The following is a 22,250-nucleotide window of genomic DNA, read 5'->3' on the forward strand; positions in this document are numbered from 1 at the left end:
ATCATCTTCTTCATCCTCATCGCCATCTTCTTCTATTTCTTCCAATTTTTCTTCTTCTTCTCGTCTCTCTCCAAGCACTCACCACATTCATCTTGTATCTTCTTCTTCCTCTCCCTCTTCTTCCATTCATTCTCCTTCCTCTTCCTCTTCCTCCTCCTCCTCCTCCTCTTCTCTTCTCTCCCCTCTTCGCCCTTTCAAAAACAAGTCTTTTTCTCCAAAATCGACTTTTGGCGTGTTAACTTCTGCTTATCCAGATTCTTCGTCATTTCCACCTTCCAATCCAATCTCTTTCTCTTCTCTTTCTTCTTCTTCTTCTTTTTCCTTTTCTTCTTCTTCTTCTTCTCTTCAGCCATCGCAACAACAAGACACATTGTATCATCAACTCATCAGCCCCAAACAATCTTCTCTGAAACCTCAGCCTCTTCCTCCTTCATTTCCTAGTTCTTCTTCTTCCGCTTCTTTATCTTCTTTGACTTCTTCTTCTTCATCTTCCTCCTCCTCATCTTCTTCTTCCTCTCCTTCTTCCTCTCTCTTCTCTCTCCCTCTCTCTTCCACTGCACCTCAATCTGATTCTTCATCCATCCATCATTCATTGAGTGTGGCTGTCTCTCCTTCTCCTTCTCATTCTCTCTCTCCCACTCTTCCTCTCATCTCTATGCACAATCAACAAAAGGCTAATGATTTATCTTCTTCCATTGCAAATTATCGAAATCCTTCTTCTTCTTCTTCTATTTCTTCTTCTTCTTCCTCTCCCTCTTCCTCCTCTTCCTCCTCTTTCTCTTCTGTCTTCTCCACTGCTTCCTCTCCTTCCTCTTCCTCATCTTCTTTTCCTTCTCCTTCTGACCAATTCTCTTTCTCTCATTCATCCATCATCCCTTCACAAGACTTGTCTTCTTCTTTCTCTTCTTCTTCCTTTGCCACTCTTCATCCCCCAATGAAAATGAACAATGATGATCATCAAATAAGTTCGAATTCATCATCATCATCTTCTTCTTCCTCTTCTTCTCCCTCTTCAATTTTCCCTCCTTCTTATTCCACTCCTTCATCTTCTGTTCTGAACACAGAAATGCCTCATCAACAGCCTCATTTCAGCAATTTCTTTCCTCCTCTTTCTTCGACAAACACTTCATCATCATCATCATCATCTTCTTCTTCTTCTCCTTCTCCTTCTTCCTCTTTTCCCTCTTCCTCTTCTTCTCCTTCCACTCCCAACTCCATCCATTACATTTCCTCATTCATCGACCCAACAGCTACTGCTCCATCCACACCTTCTTTGTCATCCTCGTATTCTTCTCCTAATATTCCCTCTCTTCATCACTCAGACTCAATGAACATGCCGTCGAAATCTGATATTTCTAATACGAGTTCTAATTCTCTTCTTTCTTCCTCTTCCTCTTCCTCTTCTCCTTCTTCTTCTGCCCTTCCTCTTCCTCTTCCTCTTTCATTTCCTTTTCCTATCCCTCTCACATCTTCTCCTTCTTCTCTTCTCGCCTCATCCAGCAGCACTTCTCTAATGTCCCCCTTCTCTTCTTCTTCTTCTTCTTCTCTCTCTTCCCCTTCCATCGTCCTCTCCTTCTCTCCTTCTCTTCAAACTCCTCCTCTTCCTTCTCGCCACGCCTCTCCTCTGATTCATGCCATGCTCACTACCACTGGCTTTTCTGCTTCTCCTTCTCCTTCTCTTTCTTCTTCTTCTTCTTCTTCTTCTCCTTCATCTTCTTCTCCTTCTTCCTCTTCCTCTTCTTTCAGTTCAAATCGTTCACTCACTGTTTCTCCTATGAATTCTTCTTCTTCTTCTTCCATTTCTTCTATTTCTTCTTCATCATCTTCATCTTCATTGACTTCTTCTTCTTCTTCTTCTGCTGTGATGTCTCCCTCTACTCATTCACGTATCTCTTCTGCTGCTTCTTCCATGGCTTCTTCTAATACATCATCATCTTCATCATCATCATCACCTTATTCTTCTTCCCATTCCTTTTCTCTTTCTTATTCTTCTAATCATCCACATGATCCCTTCCACCGCACCACTCCTTCTCTCTCTTCTTCTTCTTCTTCTTCTTCTTCTTCTTCTTCTTCTTCTTCTTCTGCCTCTTCCTCCTCTTCCTCAAACACTTCATCCTCATCCTCTTTCTCTTCTTCTTCTTCCTCTTCCAATTCTTCCTCTTCTCTTCCCTCTTCTCATCATCACCATCATCGCCAATCTCACCAACAGAATCCTCCTTCCATCTTCTTCTCTCCTCCTCCTCCTCCTCCTTCCCTCTCCCCTCCTCCTTACTCAATGTCCCCCTCCATCTTCCCTTCCTCTGCCATGTCTCCTTCTCCTTCCTCTCCTTCTCCTTCTCTCTCTTTCAACTTCATCCCTGCCCCGTTCTCTCCCCCTCCTTCCGCTCCAATGACTCCACAGTTCTACAATAGCATCAATAGCATCAATAATAATGTTAATAACAATAACTTCCATTTCCCTCCTAACTACACACAAAACTTCTCTTCCAGTCAGAATTTGGCTGCTTTGTCATTCTACCCCCAGCCTTCTAATTGGTTCACTCAGATTAATCTTCCTTCTTCTTCTTCTTCTTCTTCTTCTTCTTCTAATGCTCCTCCTCTCTCTGCTTCGAATTCCACATCTTCAATTTGCTCTACACCTTCTCTAAGACATCAATCTTTGATGCCTTCTTCCTCTTTCTCATCTTCTTCATCCACTCCGTTTTCGATTCATGCTCCTTCTTCATCATCTTCCTCTTCCTCTTCTTCTTCTTCCTCATTTCCATTCCCTTCTTCTTCCTCTTCTTCCTCTTCCTCCTCTTCCTCCTTCTACCCCCCCTCCACCCCATTACTCACCATCCCCCACTCCTCTGCCTATCTCACAGCCACTTCTCCTCTCCTCTCTCCATCTCAATACCATCCTCCACCTGCCCCTCGCCTTCCTCCTGTTGATCTGCCTCCCCTCCACACCTTCCGCTCTATTCAGCCAGGCTCCTCTTTCTACAGCCCTCTTCTGCCTCTGCAGCCATTGGCGGCTTCTACATCAGCTTCTTCTGCTGCATCAACTGCATCAGTATTGAATGCAACAGCAATAGAGAAGAAGAAGAGGAGCAGGAAGAAAGAGGAGAAAGAGAAAGAGAAGGAGAAGAGAGAAGAGAAGGAGAGGAGAGAGAAAGAAGAGAAAGAGAAAGAGAAAGAGAAGGAGAAGAATGAGAAAGAGAGGAGAGAGAGAAAGAAAGAAGAAAGAAGGAAACAAAAAGATAAAGAGATGCAAAAGAAGGCAGAAGCAGCAGAGAAAGATGAAAGAACAGAACATAAACACAACAACAAGAAGAAAGGAGGAGGAGGAGAAGAAGAAGAGAAAAATAGGATGAATATTTCAGTTGAGATTGGAACAGAAGAGAAAAGAAAAGAAAAAACACAGAATGTTACAGAAGAATGTGAAGTGAGCGAAAATGTTGATAAGAATTCTTTGAAAGAAGAAGGAGAAAAGAGAAATTTTGATAAGAAGACGATGAATGAAGAACAATTTTCAGTTAAAGAGAAGAATGAAAAATTGGCTCAAAATACAGATTCTTTTGCTTCTGGTAAAAGATGTGAAATTTTGCAATCATCATCATCATCATCATCATCATCATCATCATCATCTTCTTCTTCTTCTTCTTCTCCCTCTTCTTCTATTTCTTCTGCTAATCTTTCAGTCTTTTCATTGAATGGAACTTTATCCCCATCAACTCCCATCCAACCCCACCACACCTCTTCTCCTTCTCTTCTTTCTCCTCAGCCTTCCAATCTTCTATGCCCTCCTGCTCCTCTTCTCCCTTCTTCTTCCTCTTCTTCCTCTTCTTCCTCTTCTTCCTCTTCTTCCTCTTCTTTCTCTTCTTTCTCTTCTTTCTCTTCATTGTCTGATACAGACCCTTCTCATCTGTCTCCTCCCACTCAATTTTCTTGGTATTCTGCTCTTTCTCCTCATTATCCTTCTCCTAATCCTTCTTCTTCTCCTTCCCTTTCTTCCTCTTCCTCTTCTTCTCATTCTTCTTCTTCTTCTTCCTCTTCCTCTTCTTCCTCTTCCTCTCATCGTTCTATGCCTCCTCTTGCTCCTTCTCACAAGTCTCCAGTTGTCATCTCCTTCGACTCTTCTCCTTTGTCTTCTGATGATCCTGCCACAAACATCAATCATTCACACTTGAATAAAAAGAATAACACACAAAATGAGACTTTTCCATCTTCCTCTTCCTCTTCCTCTTCCTCTTCCTCTTCCTCTTCCTCTTCTTCTTCTTCTCATTCACCCAACAGAGCTGGTCTTAGACCACCTATGCCTTCTTTGGCTCCATTAACTCCTCCTACCTTAACTTCTTCTTCCTCTTCCTTCTCTTCTACCTCCTCTTTATCTTCTCCGCCTTCCTCCTCCTTTTCCTCCTCCTCCTCCTCCTCCTCTTCTTCTTCTCATCCTTCTTCTTCTTCTTCTTCCTCTTCTGTTTTATTCAGTCCCCTCAGCACCGATGACTCATCCGCTCTTTCTCCTTCTCCACAGAAGAAAGAGAATAAAAAGAATAAAAAGAATAAGAAGAAGAAGAAGATATTCCAAATGAAGGAACACAGAGTGAAAAGGGATGCTAAATCAGAAGGCGGCAAAGGAAGGCAAAGGAAGCAGAAGAGATTTCATAGAAGATTTTCATTTGAAGATGGAAAAGGGTTTGAAGACTTGAACGATGAAGACGATTTGAGGAACGAAGATAGCATTTCTGTGAGGAGCAGGGCTTCTTTGAATGAAGAGAGAGGAGGAGAGGAAGAGAGAGAAAGAAAAGAAGAAGGAAGAAGAAGAGAAGAAGAAGATGATGACGATGAAACAAAAGAAGATTATATCACATCTCATAGGATTCCATTAATGAATGAGCTTCAGATGACAACCAACCGCCCCACAAGATTGCTTGCTCCGTCTTCTCTTCTCTCACCTCCTTCGACTCCTCCTCTGCAAGACAAACATTCACAGAATGCTAACAGAGATTCATTGAATGCTTCGTCTTCTTCTTCTCATCCTCCTTCTTCTTCCTCCTCTATTAATTCATCATCATCATCATCGTCGTCGTCGTCGTCCTCTTTTTCTTCTATTTCTTCTCCACCTGACATGTATTCCAAACTCCAATCTCAACATCAACATCAACATCAACCACAACCTCAATCCCAATCCATTCAATTCCCTCCTCTCAGCCAACAATTAACCCCTTCCTCTTTCAGTGCACTCAGCTTCCCTTCTCTCCCATCTGCCGCTGCAAATGCCAACATTCGCATAGACTCTCCCTTTCAATGTGAATCTCCTTCTTCTTCTTCTGGCTCTTTGCCTTCTTTAGCCTCTCTCTCTTCTTCCACTTCCACGCTCAATTCTTCGTTTTCTATGCTTTCTTCTTCTTCTTCTTCTTCTTCTTCTGATTCTTCTATTTCTTCTTCTTCTTCTTCTTCTTTAGCTTCTTCTTATTCTTCTCTTTCTTCTTCGAATTCTTCGATGAATTCATTATGTTCATTGGAGATTCCAGAGAAAGAAGAAGAAGAAGAAGAAGAAGAAGAAGAGAAGGAGAAAGAAGAAGAAGAAGACGATGATAAAGAGAAAGAAGAGAGAAACAGACAATTCCTTTCAGAAGATGACAAGAAAGAGAAAGACATTCCACTCAACAACAAAGACAATAATATTCTGAACGATTCTTTTAACTTGACGGTCGAAGGCGAAAATGACAATAGAATCATTCTTCACAAGCAAAACGAAGAAAAAACCGAATTTTCAGAAGCGGAAAAGGCAATTTCTGTGATTGAGCAGCAAACAACACACGAACATCTCAAAGAGAAAGACACCAACAGCACAGGAAGAGCAGAAAGAGAAGAATCGTCTTCAGTTAATTCTCCATCGAATGCTTCATTCGAACAACACGCTGTTCCTTCTCTCTCTTCTCTGGCAGCTGCTTCATTGACACAAGACTCGCCTTTATCTGAATCTTCTCTAACAGCTTCTGCTTCTTCTACTGCCATTGCTTCTTCTCCTTTGTTTTCAACGTCATCGTCTTCTTCTTTTTCTCCTTCCCCCTCCCCCTCTCCTTCACCTTCACCTTCACCTTCTTCTTATTCTTTCTCTTCTTCCCCATCTCCCTCTCCTTCTCCTTCTCATTCGACTCCTTTTCTACCAGTTCATTCTATTCTTTCTTCTTCTTCTTCTTCTTCTTCTTCTTCTTCTTCATTTGCACAAAAAAGAAGAAAACAACCAATTTTTGAGGTGTCACATCGCAACAGCAGAAGAAGAAGAGCTTCAAGAACAGCAAATGCCATAGCATCATCATCATCATCAAATTCTTCTTCTTCAAATCCACTTATTCCAAATAGAATGTTTACTGGATCATCTGAACAACCTCATTCTAATGATTTTCATGTTCCTTCTTCTTCTTCCACAACAACTGCTGCATTTTCTTTGAATTTAGCTTCAAATCCTATCTCTTCTTCTTCTAATTCTTCAAACAATTTCTCCTCCTTTTCCTCTTCTTCTGTTAATATGTCTTCATCAAGATCTCCTTCTTCTTCCACATCTCGTTCTCCTCCCACCTCCACATCACCTGCCTCTTCTTCCATCTCTACTGCTTCTGCTTCTTCCAGATCTTCTTCCTCCTCCTCCTCTTCTTCCTCTTCTTCCTCTTCTTCCTCCTCCTCTTCTAATTCTTCAGCCTCATCTCCATCCTCCTTTATCTCCTCTTCCTCTGCCCCTTCCTCCTCTTCTTTATCTCGTGCTTCAAAGACTCCTCATCATCTTCTGCAGTCAATTGCCTTCACCCCAAGCAAAACTGAACACAATCTGAAGAGTTCACCAAGAAATGCTTCTCTTCTGCTTCCTTCTCTTCCTTCTTCTCATTCTTCTTCTCATTCTTCTTCTTCTTCTATGCCTTCTTCTTTACCATCCCCATCTCCTTCTTCTTCTTCTATTCATCATTCTCCTCTCTCACACACCCCTTCACACAGCATGATTGTTCAGCATCCTTTTCCTTCATCATCATCATCATCATCATCTTCTTCTTCTTCTCTTTCTCCTCCTCCTGCGTCTTCTCCTTCATCTTCTCCATCATCATCGTCATCATCAACATCATCATCAGAATCCACTCATCAATCAAACCCTCCATGGGATTCTCCTCCTCTTCGTCGTCTTCTTCTTCTTCCTCCTCCTCCTCATTTATCTTCTCAGCCTCTTTTCTCAAGAGAACACAGACTCCATAGCATTCGTTCTTTTTCTTTACGTTCGCCTTCTTCTTCTTTCTCTTCTTCTGCTGCAAATGCAACAAATACATCGACATCATCTGGATCTTCCTCTACTGATTCATCTTCTTCAATATCATCATCATCATCATCATCATCTTCTTCTTCTTCTTCTTCTTCTTCTTCTTCCTTCTCTTCTTCTCTTTCTCCTTTTGCTCACACTCCTCACTTCCCTTCCATTTCTCATGTTCGCTTTGCTTCTTTTGCTCCTTCTATTCCCTCTCTTCCCTCTCTTCCCTCTTCTTCCTCTTCTTCCTCTTCTTCCTCTAATCCTTCTATTCCCTCTAATCCTTCTATTGCCTCTATTCCTTCTTCTCCCACTCTTCCTTCTTCTTCTTCTTCATCTTCTCGCTCTTATCGTGCTGTCATGCCCCGCCGCCACGTAAACGCCCAAAGAAGACGAAGAGATGCTGAATCCAATTCTTCTGCTAATTCTGCCCATTTTTCTGCTTCTTCTCCTTTCTCATCTGCCCAGCTGAATCAAAGAAGAACTCCAAACATTCACTTTAGAAACACTCCAAATGCTGACCCGACCGAAATTCGCCGATTCTTCTTCCCTCCTTCTGCTTATTTGAGGAATCTTTACTCCAACTCTTCCACAGCTCCTCCTCCTCCTCCTCCTCCTCCTCCTTCCTTGTCTGCTTGGGACGCTTCTCCTTCCTCCTCTTTCTCTTCCACCCCAACTGTTCCTCTCTCTCCTGCCTACGACTTCTCTGCCCTTTCTTCTCTTTCCTCTTCAGCCTCACCAAACTTCTACGCTGCAGCCGCCGCTGCTGCTTCTGCTAATAGCTCTAATCTTCCTCCTTTCCTCCACCACATTCCTGAGTCTCCTGTTTCCTATGGCACAGATGAATTCCCAGGAGACGTCTTTTCTGTTCCTTATTCACTCTCCATGCTCATGCAACAAGGGCAAGCACAGCCATTGAACATGCCTTTCTCTTCTCTCTTTTCATCAACTTTGTCTTCTTCTCCCTCTGCTTCTTCCATCGTCTCTTCGTCTTCAGCTGCTGCTTCTAATTCATCTGGCAGTAACTCTTCCACTTCTCCTTCTCTCTCGCAGTTCTCTTCAAATCGGTTGTTCCTTTCTATTTTAGGCTCAATGAACAGAAATGCACAGTTTCATGGTGATTCTTTGTTTCCATCTTCAGAACGTTCTTCTTCATTTGCTTCTTCTTCCTCTTCCTCTAATACATCTCCTCATGTTATTCCTCTTATCTTTCTATCTCCTTCTTCTTTCCTCTCTCCATTTGACCAACAGCTTCATCCATCCACATCCTTCGTGATTTCAGACACAAATGAGCCATGCTATTTCAGCAATGACTATGAAGGCAATGGTATTCTTGGTGGAGATGCGTATCAGATTGGAAGTGATGAAACATTCAGCCGAAGGAACAATACAGACAGTCGGAGCGATAGTGAGAATTCTGACAATGAAGAAGAAGAAGAGGAAGATGATGAAGAGGAAGAAGAAGATGATGATGTGGAAGAAGAACTTGAATGCTCTTGGAATAAAGGAAAATTCAAAGAAAGCGAGGATTTATTTGAGAGTGATATAAGTGAGGAGTTTGGTGAAGACTCTGGAAGCAATCAATTGAGAAATAGAAGATCTGTTTCAAATAAAAGAGAAATGAATGAAACTTATTCTCATTCACAAATGACAAGGCATTCAACGGATAGAATTTCATCAAACGATAATGTTCCGAATCATAAGAACGAAATGTCCATTGAAGATTCTGAAAAGCAGGATGAACTTGATGATTCCTTTTCCACTGATTCGAACAGAGAGTTAAGAAGAAGGAGAAATCAGGTGGAATTACTGAAAATGAAAATGGCAACACCAACAGAAAGCAAAAAAAGATCAAAAGACAAACAAAAAGGATATAAAAAATCACCAGCAGAAAAAATGGTTGCTGTTCGGAGGAGCAAAAGAAAAGAGATGGCTTTGATGGAAAGAGACAGAATGATGGATGAAGTTAACCTTTTGAGAATAAACCGTATGCTTTGTGCTAATGTTAGTATTTGGAATTGAAAATGCTTATTTGAAATGATTTGATGAAATTTTGTTATTTTCTGAAAGAAATTATTTTTCGTTTTTTAATTTTTATGATAAAAATTTTTAACTCTTTTCCCCTTCTATTTTACAAATTTGATTCACATTTTCCATTTAGGGTATCTGCTTCAAATACACAAGTTCAGTTCCTTTATCTCCACAACAGCTGCAATGCAATCTCTTTCATTGTTTCTCCGCTCTATTCACACTCCTTTTTTCTATCAATCAAAGTTGTGTCAGAGCACATTGATTGACGACTTGAAAGTCATTCTGAACAATCAGTTGATTGGAAGGGTGTATATTGAAGAGCGCAAAAGATACATTCGAGAAAAATATCTTGCAATGCTGTCGAATCAGTTGGAGGAGAAGAGAAAGAAGAAGATGGAAGAAGAGAAAGACAAAATAAAATCAGGAAATGATGATGCAAGTGCAAGTTCTGGCATTGACCGCACATTTTCATTTGGGATGAGAAAAGATGATGAGTCGCATGGAAACAATCAAAAACAGCTAATTGCTCAAAAAGAAAGAGAAAGAGAAAAAGAAAAAGAAAGACTTTCTGTGACATTTGCTACAACTGGATCGCAAAAGCAATTCACAGCTGTAACACCGGCACAATCATTATCTATTCAAACAAGACAATCATCAAATAACTCAGACATTGTGAGAGCATTTATCTCAAAAAACAGTACACATAACAGAAGTTCACATCCTTCATCGGAATGCTATCTAATTGGCAGCTATTCTTCAGCACAGATGAAAAATGCTTTGCGAAAGCTATATCCAACAAAGCGCGGGGCAACAGAATCAACACAACCTCATTTCGATGCACAGAAAGAAGAGGCAACATTGAATGTGAATTTCAACTTGATCTGTCTGCTGCTGATGAGACTGGTGGATGAGTCGACGAAGATGGCAAATGTTGTCATTGAAAGTGGCATTTTGAAGGAGATTGTTCTTCTTCTGCTTTATCTGAAGCCCAACCAGCTGACTGTTTACCACTCAGATCTGTTCTCTTATCTCGCGACTGTCACAGACTCCCTCTCAACAAATGCACTTTCTCATTTTGATGATACAGAAAATGCGAATTCTTCTCGAAATAAGAGCTTGAGTTGTCTTACACATGGGCAGAATTCACGTTCTAATGAAATGATAAGGCCATCCTCAATTTTCCCTTCTGTCTTTCTGTCTTCTTCAAGCAAAAAGGATCCAATTCGTTCAACAGAGACAAAGAATGACATCATCAACAGATCAACAAAAATCCTATCATATTCAATAGTTGAAGTTCTCCTTCGTTTTATTTCTCTTCCGCTTCTTCCAAAACAAAATGCCAAAAAAGCAAATGTTTATGCTACGTCGCATCAATCTAAGCAATCAGGCAACTCATCTTTGAAGTTTGGCAATCAAAAGCCCAAACAAGTTTTCAGAAACAGTTCAATCACGCAAAGATATTCATTCCGCACTCAGTCTTCAAGTCAAACAAGGCCAACTTTCTCGTTTTCTCCAGAACAACGAAATAACTCTTCGTCATCTTCCTCCTCCTCTTCTTCATTCTCTCTTTCTAATTCTTCTCCATCTCCTTCACATTCTCCTTCTTTTACTCCTCCTTCTCCTTCATCCACCCCAACATCTTCATCGTCTTCTTCAGCCAGTTCAACCTCTCAAACAAATGCACTTTCAATTGCCACACAAGCTGCATTCACTCTGTTTTCTCTGATATTTCCGTGCAGCACATTCTGCCTCCACCCAAAGCAGCATGTTGAGACGATAAAGAGCCAAATATTCGAATGTCCATCTGCTTGGGAGCTGTCTACAAGTGAAGAGGAACTCAAGAGGGAAGAGGAAGAAGACAACAAAGAGTTTCAAAGAGAAAGCGAGCAGAAGAAAAAAGAAGAAGAGGAAAAAGAGAGAAAAATTCGGGAAGAGAAAGAAAGAAAACAGAAAGAATTGGAAAAGGAGATGGAAAAAGAAAAAGAAAAAGAAAGGGAGAAAGAAAGGGAAAAAGAGAAGGAAAAAGAGAAGGAGAAGGATAAACATCTGAATCCGGGCAATATGAGAAATAATTTAATGAACAGGGCGAATAGGATACGTCAACGTGCATCAGAAGCAGAAGAAAGCAGAAACAGAGACATTAGCCACATGTTTTTTGGGAGGCGAGAAAGAGAAAGAGAAAGAGAAAGAGAAATGGTATTCGCACGAAATAGAAATCGACCAACTTACCCTTATTTGAACATGTTTCTGGTGCCGTACCACGAAACAGAGGAGAAAGAGTACGAGAAGAGAGAAAGAAGCAGAGCAGCGCATTTTGAAGAGCTGGAGAGGAAGAAGATCAAAAGACAGAAAATGAGAGTGAGAAAGGAGAATGAACAGAAGAACTGGGGAATGTGTGTTTTGTTGGAGGCTATGCAGTACAATGATCCTTCTTCATCATCAAATGGATCAACAACTGTTTCTTCTTCTTCTTCCTCTTCTTTCCATTCTTCGTCGTCGTCGTCATCATCATCTGCCGCATCAACATCCTCCTCGCCATCTTCAGTCACAGATCCAGAAACACCACAGCTGATACAGACTTCTTCCTCTTCCGCTCCAAATTCAACTTCTCTTTCTCTTTACATCACTTTGTGTGTATATGAACTGTTTGACACTCAAACCATTGAGGTGCCCCAGAAGAATAAGGATAGTTCTATTTCTTTGACATCTTCGCTTTTAAGCCCATCTTCCAGAATCCACTTTTGGAGGATGGTTTTGTCAACATCCGCACTGTGTCTTCATGTTCGGAATGTGGCTTTTTTGCAGTTAGTACGCTTTGCAGCCAACGAGGGTTTGCAATTTTCATTGACTATTCTCTTTTTGTAATCGTAATTCTGATTCTTATTAAAATTTTTTGCTTTATTTTCAAATTCTATAAATTTATAAAAAAATTGTCTTTAACTTCTTTTGTGGTGTGTCTTCAACTTGCTTCTGGATCTTTGCATATAAAACAGAGAATTGGCCTGCTTTGATGAGTGGAAAAACAGATTTCCGCTCTTTTTGCCCTCAAATCACGTATGCATAGCTATGAACATTCATTGACATTTTTTTGTATTTCTTGAATTTGATGAAATTTTTGAGAGATGATGACGTTTTTGTTCTCAAAGTTATTAACAAATTCATTATTAATTTTTTTTTGATTTGCATATTTTTATTTCAAAATGATCAGCAAACTGGAGAATATTTCAACCCTTGCACTGTTTGTATCTTGCGTACCGGATGCCTTTCTTCAGGAAATGTTCAACTCTGGTCTTCTCTTCCATCTCAACGACTTGGGTAAAGTGATCCCATCACGTGATCGTGAAGGGCTGTTTCTATTGATAGCAGCAATTGTAAAGAGATGCCCTTCTTTTTCGAGAAAGGTTGTAGACTCAAATCTCATGCTGCTGCTCTACTACACACTTGGCTCACGGGCACCAAACGACGCTTCTGTTGTGTCGTTTGCTCCGCCAACATCTCGTTTGCCACCAAAGAACTCGGGAATATCAACATATTCATCCTCAAAAACAAACCCATTTGAACAGAATATGATGAAAATGATTGTTGTGCGCTCGCGTTTTGAGCTAGTGATGGCCTTTCATCACATCTCGCACTATTCAGCTGCAGCTGCTTTGTCTCTTGCACGCAAAAACTGCTTGTGCCAACTGCTCGTTAATGTTATCAGCCCTGACGCTGTGATACAGTTCTTTGCGCTTTCAACATGCATTCGATCAGTTTTTTACTTGTTCATCTTTGGTGACTTGAATGAATCTGGATGTTGCTCGGCTTCGCCAACTATTACTCCCTCTTCTTCAAGTGCAATGCAAACATCAAATAGATCTCAGTCTAAGTCTAAGTCTGTGACTTTTGGCTCTTCTCCACCACTAGCATCTTCATCAACTGAATCATCAAATGTGACTCAAAGTTCAGTTCCAGTCTCGTTGGCTTCTGTTGATACTTCATCCAACGTTAATTTGCAATTGAATTCAAGCGCATTGGAGTTGTCATCTTCAATTCCCACTAGTCAGTTGCGTGTTGATACTTCTTTGTCTCCTCAGCAGGTTTCTGATGCTTCGATTGATAGCTCTCCAGATTCTTGCTCTAGTACTCAAATGAACTCATTGTCTGTAAGCAGTGACAACGTGTTCTGCGACTCTTCAAGTGATTTCCATCCTTCAATTACATCAACATTGTCTAAAAACAAACGGACTTCTTTGCATCATCATCCTTTCCGGTTAAGCTCTCCTCAAAGCTCATTTTGCTCTTCAGCAGCTCTTTCAACTTTCTTTCACACAGCATCGGCTTATCCAGTCTTTGACAGATTGGTTGAGTTTCTGATTTCGGATTATCAAAACACTGACAACACCGTCTCTCACTTGGTTGCTATGCTTTTCGCGTTTCACAAAGAATGCTGGAACAAAAAGATTCCCAATTCAGTCGCCATTCCAGACGATCATCCTTGTTTCGAGCTATTTCCGTGGCTTACACGCCAGTCTAACACATCTTCTTTTGGAAAAGACATTCAGAAACTGTCCAATCAGCAGCAATCTTCTCGTCCTCCTTATGTTCTTCATTTGGTTTTACAGAGACTTCGATGCATCTGCTTTTCTTCTTTTGTTTTCTTTCAGCCACTTTCCCTTGTTCTCTTAGCACAACTGTTGAAGCGAAATCGTATGATATTTTTGATTAATTAGTGAAAATTTATTTTTCATAAAAAATTGTAATCTGTATTTGCTTATTGCTTCATTTATTTTTCAATTTTTCGAATTTTCAGCTCATCTTGCAACTCCCATGTTTGTATCGAAGGAGCTTGTATCAACTCTTATTCACTTGATGCAGTATGTATTATTTCGTTTCTTTTTTTGACTTAACCATTTTGACAATTTTTTCCCCTCAACATTAGATCTCCAACAACAGCTGTCTCAATAGCTTCAACAGTGCTGCTCCAAACTCTTAAAACTATTTCTTCTTCTTTTCCTATTGATAATGATCAGGAGTTAATGCTTGCTGAAATTGCATCTGAACAGTTGCCAACGCCTCTTTTGCTGAGTGAATGGATAATTCTGAACTCTTTTTAGATGCTCATATTGTGCAATTAATGAATGTGAAATTCTCTTTTTTGTTGAATTATTGTTCAAATAGATATATTCGGTTTTTCTTGTAAAATAGGTTTTTAATTTTTTCATTTAAAAGTACCATTGAATCTCAACATAAGCGTTTTGTTTTGAATCTTGAAAGTTCGAATCTAATCTGAAAAAGAAGAGAAACGTGAAAAAAATGGATAAATGATTGAAAATGATCGAAAATAAGATTAAACTTACAACAGATGCATTATAATGTGCCGGATAAACATTATAAGATAACGTTAACAATGCTTGTCACAACACATGCATTCAACAAAAAGAGACTTTCTAATTGAACTGAAAGGAATGACTCAAAATAATTGTTTTTGATAAAAACATATCAAGTAAAAAATATTCTTATTCAAACCGCAATACATATAGAATTCATCAAAACAACAAAAACTTTCGGTTAATGACATGTGAAAGTTTTCACTTGATAAACAGAAAATTGCGTGTTGCATAATGCCACTAAAATAAGATCAAAAGTATGGGTTTAACATAAATATTCAATAATAAACTGAGAAAATATAACATAATCATTCAAAGCAAACAATTATCGATTTTAGCGAAATACATTGATATCACAAAAAAGTCAATTATGAAGAGAGGATGCATAAAGCCAAGAAACAGTTGACAACATAATTATGAAATGCAGAAATGGTGAAAAATAAAATTGTAAATGAAAGTCAATTTAAAATCTGGTTGCCAAAGATATGTACGTCAAGCGTATGATATCATTTAGTGAATTTCGAAATTGAGAAATATTATTTTGGAAAATATTTACAAAAATTTAAAAGTGAAAATTCTCTTGAAATAAAATTAAGCTTCTATCACTAACAAAGCCAAGAAAAGCAAAGCATACATATATAATGTTCAAAAGATGAATCAAAATAGTTAAAAAAATACAGAAAATGATGCAAGCTTTAACAACGAAAAGAAAAAAAAATATCAACCAAAAACAATTTCAACTCACAAATAAAAAGAAAATGAACAAAAACTAATTCAACTTGTTCAATCGAGAAATGACTTGCTCAAAATTATGCTTTTCGATAATAGTTGCATTTTGTCCATTATAAAAATCATTAACATATCGAGGTACGTTTGCACCCTTTTTATTCATATAGATGTCCGAAGGAATATTTGTACCAGATGCTTGAATAAACGTAGACAATTCCCTATCTGTCGCATCCATTTCATCTTTCACAATAGATTGATATAACAGATTGACTTCAGATGCATGTGGCTTTTCATTTTGGAATTTTTGGTATAACTCAACCATCTTTCTATAAATCCAAACATGAACAACAAAGTGCTGATTTCTAGCTTTAGAAGGCAAATTGAAGTATTCCATTAATGCCTCTTCAATTGCACAATGTTCTCCAAATAATGCAAGAATAGATTCCATTTCCCGAGAAAGTTTTGAACGTGCTGTGTTCTCCTTCATATCCGCAAGAAGCGATCCAATTGATTCAATGATATTGCGATGAAGAGTGTCCCATTGTTCAATGCCGATGTTCATTTCTTCTTTCCATTGCACAAACAAAGATGATGTCGAAGAGATGTCACTCAAACTTTCACTTAATTCAGCAACCTTTGAAATTGAAGAAGGAAGTGAAAGATAGAAACCGCAGGCAATGACAATCATAAACACTGCAATGGTGATAAACAATATCAAAAGAACCCTCGAAGAACTGCTCACGAACTGATCCAGCATTAATGTGTAGTGATTGGTCATTAAATTGATGCCATTTTTAAGATCAGCAGTGACAGATTTTATCATATGCTGATAGTTCACATCATAATAGCTGAAAGAACTCTCACTCATTTGAGTCAAGGAACTGGCAGCATCAATAAAACGCGAGCAAAGTTCCTGAACTCCGTGGTATGTTCCAATAATTCCAGGAAGACGATCAGCAGGGCAGCTAATGTTGATGCCTTTTTCAGAAATGCAATCGCAAGTTCCAGAAGCCAAGCTGTCAAGTTCTTTGTCACTCCCTTGCATTCGTTGGATGGCAAACAAATTGATAAGTTCATCTCCAGTAGATGGAGAGTCCTTTGTGCCAGATGTCACAATCGCATTGATTTCGTTAAAGTGCTGTGCTAATTTATTGATTGTATCTCGAAGAGAATTTCTTGATTCGCAGAAACGGTTGGATTTCAAAGCAGGAGACGTAAACTCGGAAAATTCCCTTGTAAGTCCAGGATCAATCAATGGATATGTCGCACTTGAAAACATCATTGAAGCAAATCCAGACATCTGGACAAGGACAACTGCACGATATCCATTGAGAACAATTCCAGCTGTAATTGTTTCAAATCTTCCAAATAAAATAATTCCCACAATAAAATAAGCAGAAGAAGAAGCGACAAGGAGGATTGTGCCAACAATAATACGAAACCAAATGCTTTTCGGTACAATGTCGTTTAAGTGTGATAGTCTTGAATCAACATCAGCCATTCTCTGCTCTGCCTTTCTTTTTTCTTCTGCTTCCATCTCCGCAGCTGTCTGAAGCTCTATTCCTTTTCTAACGTGCTCATCCATACCTTTACGCTTCTTTCCTTGTTTGCCATTGTTTCCATTCTGTTCATCCTCAGAGTTTGAAGAGCTTGAATCCGAACTATCATTAGAGCTGGATGAATAACTGTCAGATGAACTTTGAGAGTCATTTTCCAAGTTGAACTTGGAATTTGTGTGTTTATGATGTTTCTTTTTGTAGCTATGGCTTTTCTTGTGAGATAAAGGATTATGCATCAAAAGATTTGTTTCACTAGACATGGGAAATGATGTTAATGAAGGAAATGAGATCATTGATGAAGGAGAAATGAGAATGGAATGCATATCATTCTTAGAAACAGGAGATAATTGTGTTGCTGTTGATGTTTTAATACCATTATGAGATTCAGATTGTTGAGAGCTTGTGGAACGTCCTGTGATAGCTTTCTGGTCTTGTGCATCTGAAGAAAGCGTATCATCTGCAATTGGACAGAGACTCCACTGCGAGGCAACATTAGTCAACGAAGGATAAACAACAGGAGAAATAGGTTGCTTTAAATTAGTAGTCTGAGAAGTTAAGGAAAAATCATTGCGCATCGAAACTGCAGAAATTGCAGAAACAGCAGAAATGACATCGCGAGAACTTGCAGAAAGATTGCCCTGCGAATCCAAAGAGGCTGCTCCTGGAATTGTAAGATATGATTGAAACCCAGAATCTGTTCTCTTCGTCATTCTCATTGATCTATCCATCGACTTATCGTTTTGATCTTTGAGAGAATTGGTATGTGCATTTTGAGGCTGTGGCTCTTCTTTTGAGCCTTGTTTGCTTGTGTCCTTTTCATCGGATGTTTCATTTGATTGCTTTCCCTCCAACTTGTCCACAATCTTTTGGGCATCTTCTGGGGAACAGTCACACAAATTTCTGAGTTGTTTCTTTCGCTGCCTCATTAAATGTCGAATAAGCATAAACAAAGGCAGAAAAGTCATGCAAATATTCAGAATTACGCAGATGCATAAAAACAACACAAAAAGCATAGTTGCCTGAGACATAATCTTTGAAGTCTCCACAAATGAGTCAGCACTCAGACTTTTAAGCTTTTCTGAAAGAACGAACGGGACGTTAAATGTAAATGCACACGATATAGATTCCATCCTTGCGAGCGTGACTGATTGCAGATCAATATCACTGAACATCTCAGAGATTATATCATGTGCCCAGCTGATGAGTGATATCATTGTCAGCTTCTTGTCTACGATGGAATCAACAACATACTGCGAATTCAAAGAAGGCTCCAGCCAGATGTTATTGCTCTGCTTCCATCTTTCTTGATTGTAGGAGTTTTTATAAAACCCTGAGAATTGCCCATACGATTCCTGTTCTGCTTCCAGCGCGCTCAGCTTTGTGGATCGGAGTTCCGTAACAAGTTGGTCCATGCTGAGGCCAATGTCAGAACGGTTTGTGTACACAAACATGTACAGCTCCATCAGACCAAAAGCATTGTTCATCTCAGAAGAAATACGCATCGCCTTCCTCAGATTATCTGACGAAACAGTTGCATCGTCAAACATCGAGTTTGCTTGCACATATGAGACAATGAATATCACTAGAACAAGCATTAGAGCCAAGTACAAAAATGTCAGCGCACATATTATGCGCATGGATTTGTTTTGCTTCGAATTTACTGTCTCCGAAAAGTTTCTCCAGGAACTTGTATTTTTCTTTCTTTTTCTGTCTTTTTTATTAAGCAACGTCTTTTTTCTCCTTTCCGGCTGTTGCGAGCGTGCCCCTCTTTGTTGTATGGCTTGACTCGTCGTTTCTCTGTCAGACAATCCCGAACCTTCAGCTGATTGTACCATTCCCAAAGCATCAGCCCAGAAATCTGCTCCTTCCTTTCTTTTCATTCCTGTATCTGGCTCTGTCATATCGCTATAACCCAAATTTTGCTTTGTCACGTCACTTTTCACCGCCCAATTATCGTTCAAAGAGTCTCCTTTCACATTCCCTCTGTCTGTTGTGCCAGATGCATCGTTATTAAACGACTGCATAGACAGAAGCGAGACAGTGTCGAATGCTGAGTTCTCAGTCATAGTCGCTTCTTCAATCGAGTCAGCTTCGTGGAGCAGCTCAGTTGCTGCCTCTTCGTCCATAAACACATCCCTCAGCAGCAGCGCATACTGGCGCATCACATTCGCGTTGTCTGGATAAGCCTCGAGCAAAGTGACAAACACGTGCTGTGCGCTTTCTCTGTTCTGAATGCTCTCAACAGCATGTCGCATGACCATCTGCACATCCACCACTCTCCGCGCGAGAAGCGTCCACATTCGAATCAAATGCGCTTTAGCCAATTCTGTGTCCTTGTTCGCTTGCTGCAGCTGGATGTGCATCATGTATGCTCCGCTGACTTTCCCGCTCTCTTCCTCCAATCCTGTTCTTTCTGATAAGTCTTCGTCAATATCCAAAGACTCCATCGAATTAACTGTCTTCAGCATACCACTTGTTGAGCCACCGAACCCAACGTTGTATCCCATTTTATTTATTGCACCAGCAGAGTAATCTTCTCCCGTTGTCATTGACAATTCTCCGAGAATGCTCTCCATCTTTTTCATCTTTTGGTAGATTATCCATCTGTTTGTCCAGCCCGGGCAGCACTCACAAGCACGCTGCAACAAACGGCCGACCTGAACAGAGATTCCCCTCAACATCGAGCGGTGCTTGCGCGCCTTCTTGAACGAGTCCAGAAACAGTGTGTATGACACAATCAGCTCAGCAGACTGCTCAAATCGCTCTTTGTTCAATGCAGCAATGTAAAGTTCATCAGCAAATGCAAGCAAATTATCGTAAACGGCAAGCTTTCGAATAGAAGGATTGTAGAGAAATCGTAAAGACATCTCAATCTTCTCAGGCTTGTTGAAGAGTTTGAGTACTTTCTTGATTGTGTGTGCAGAGCTGAGGATTGCCAGAGGACCAGCAGATTCCGCAGATAGCCCTTCTGTGGACTCAAACCTTTTCTTAACCCCTCTTTCTCCTATCTGAATGAATGGTGATGAACAATTAGTTGGAGAAACGCTCACCAACGAGGAAACTGAATTTGTGGATGGATTACGAGAATGACTTGAAAGGGAGGCTGACGATTTAATCATTGGATTTGTTGAAGTGAAAGGGACAACTTGTTGGAGGCCTGAATGGGAAGCAGATGAATTCAGTCCCATAGAAGCTGAAGGAGGAGAAGATGATGTATTTGAATTTGAATATGAATTTGAATTTGAAGAAGAAGAAGAAGAAGATTTTGCAAGTGATTGAGTAGGATGTGAAGTGTTGCCTGAACTGCTCGCATTTGCAGATGAAGATGAAACAGGCTGAATTGCAGGCGAGGACAAAAAGGGGGATGAAGAAGTGGAATTAGCAGTTGAAGATGTCTGTTGAGATGGCTGTGGGCTTATTTGAACAAATGAAAAAACAGGAACAGGAAGAGACGAAGAAAGCGTTGATTGCACAGGCGTGGAAGACGAAGACATTTCCACAACAGGCAGAAGATTGTCTGTGGAAGAGCTCGGAGAAGCTTCAATGCCAGAAGCAGTCGAAGAAGTGTGCCTATGAATAGAAATTTCAATATTCGAAGAACCTGTCGAAGCAGATTGCTGTGAATTTGATGAAAAAGAGTTTGAAATCTGTTTTGTTCCAACGTGATTGGTCACAAGTGTAGGAAGAAGAGGCAGTTGCGTATTTGACTGTGAAGCAGTCGGAAAAGAAGATGGAAAAATTTGACCCAATGAAGATGACCGAGGAAAGCCCGGACTTGCAGAAGGCGATCCAGCAAATCCACAAAATTTTCCTGAAAGATTCGAAGACAGCTGAGACTGCCTCTCATTTTTGCTCATTGTACCAGAAGAGTATTGGCACACGACATCTTTCCCCAGTTTTAAAATAAATCCGAGTTCTTCTTTCTTTCCGGCAGTTCCATTTTTCGTCTCAGAGTAAATTGGCTTGATCAGCCAATTTGTACTCTGTCTTTTGCTCATCAAAACTCCGCACAGAACGCTAAACAATCCGCAGCACAGCACAAAAACCACCCAAAACAAAGCGCCAGCTCCAAATGCTCCAATGCTTGCAGAAGCACTCTCAAATACGCCCAGAAAGAACGATGCAACGCCAGCACCCAGGCTGAAACCCAAGCAACTGCACACGAGAATATTCCCCATTCTTGCATAGAATGGATTGGACACAAAATAAATAATAACTGCAATGAGCAATAATGCAGTGTGTGAAAAGCTAACAACTAAGCCAGATAACTTTTTCAAAACAACTCCAAGAATACAATCCAATTGCAAAATTACGCTGACCAATGCAGAAGTTCTTCCATGTCTGGAAGAAAAGATATTTCCATGTAAGCCATCTGGAAAAAAAACAAACACTCGATAAAGCCAGATGTAGCATATTATCAACGGAATTGCAATCGAGCAAAGAATGACAAGCGTTTTTGCAAGAGGGGTGTTTTCACAGAATTCGGAATCAAAGTTCCTTTCGTGAAACAAACATAAGTACGGATGACATAGCTTAGAAATAATTGGGGTCATTCCAAATGTTGTCAATATTAATCCAAAAATTTGTTCGATTCTTTGGATGAAGAATGGATACTTTTTCTCGTGCTTCTCCATTGTACAACCAAAAATTGACATTACAAGAATTGATATAAAAAATACAATAAAAATCAATACAAAAACAAAAAGGTTCGTTATAGAAGGTGTGTAAAACGAAGGGTCAAAATACAATCTAATAAAAATAATAAACTCTAATCGTAAATTTTTTTCTGTAAAAGTAAATAAAATACCCAATAACTCTATTTACTTCTCTAATTCCTAAGTGCAATATATCATTCCGCTTGAGTGGAATAAAAGCTGATTGAAAGGTCATTAGAAGACTTATGAGAACAATTGCAAATTTTTGTAATTGGATCCCTTTCTATAATGTAAGCATTACAAAAAGCAATTGCAATAATATAAAAATATAAATAATAAACCGATATGTACGTTGTGAAAAAAGAGAACAGTCTGAACAAAATTATTATGTCAATAATAAATTCAAGCTATCAAACGCTTTGTCCAATGCATCAAATCTTGCAAATGTAACAGACACATCTGCTGATGACGATGAATTTAATGAGCCAACAGATTTCGTGTCTATTTCCGCCATTTGCGTTAAACAAACAGCTCAAAAATTGATCCTTAATCGATCACAAAATAAAAAAATGTGGTTTGACAAAATTGAGAAATGAGAAAGGTTTTATCAATAAAAAATGCATTCCTTTTAACT

General features: G+C 39.6%; 2 protein-coding genes across 2 annotated transcripts in view; one reads left to right on the top strand and one right to left on the bottom strand.

Moving 5' to 3' along the window:
• The window catches only part of MONOS_1628 (putative Protein kinase domain), a gene marked incomplete at its 5' end in the record, with an annotated part of 19,206 nt that extends 4,658 nt beyond the window's left edge, over positions 1 to 14,548 (top strand). Inside the window, 6 exons of the mRNA XM_067869193.1 lie at positions 1 to 9,260; positions 9,435 to 12,134; positions 12,298 to 12,358; positions 12,513 to 13,993; positions 14,097 to 14,160; positions 14,226 to 14,548. The exon at positions 1 to 9,260 is cut by the window's left edge and continues 3,014 nt beyond it. Of these exons, the coding sequence (XP_067731958.1) occupies positions 1 to 9,260; positions 9,435 to 12,134; positions 12,298 to 12,358; positions 12,513 to 13,993; positions 14,097 to 14,160; positions 14,226 to 14,400 (13,741 nt within the window). The 3' untranslated portion in view covers positions 14,401 to 14,548. The remainder of the gene's footprint in view (positions 9,261 to 9,434; positions 12,135 to 12,297; positions 12,359 to 12,512; positions 13,994 to 14,096; positions 14,161 to 14,225) is intronic.
• Position 14,549: 1 nt separating this feature from the next.
• Positions 14,550 to 21,851, bottom strand: MONOS_1629 (uncharacterized protein; the record flags this gene model as incomplete). Its single annotated transcript, XM_067869205.1, has 2 exons — positions 14,550 to 21,710; positions 21,769 to 21,851. 2 exons carry the CDS (start codon positions 21,849 to 21,851, stop codon positions 15,443 to 15,445), a joined length of 6,351 nt encoding a protein of 2,116 aa, XP_067731959.1. The 3' UTR covers positions 14,550 to 15,442.
• Positions 21,852 to 22,250: the final 399 nt, after the last annotated feature.

The sequence above is a fragment of the Monocercomonoides exilis genome (genome assembly GCF_001643675.1).
Source record: "Monocercomonoides exilis strain PA203 chromosome Unknown scaffold10-1930038, whole genome shotgun sequence".
Lineage (NCBI taxonomy): Eukaryota > Preaxostyla > Oxymonadida > Polymastigidae > Monocercomonoides > Monocercomonoides exilis.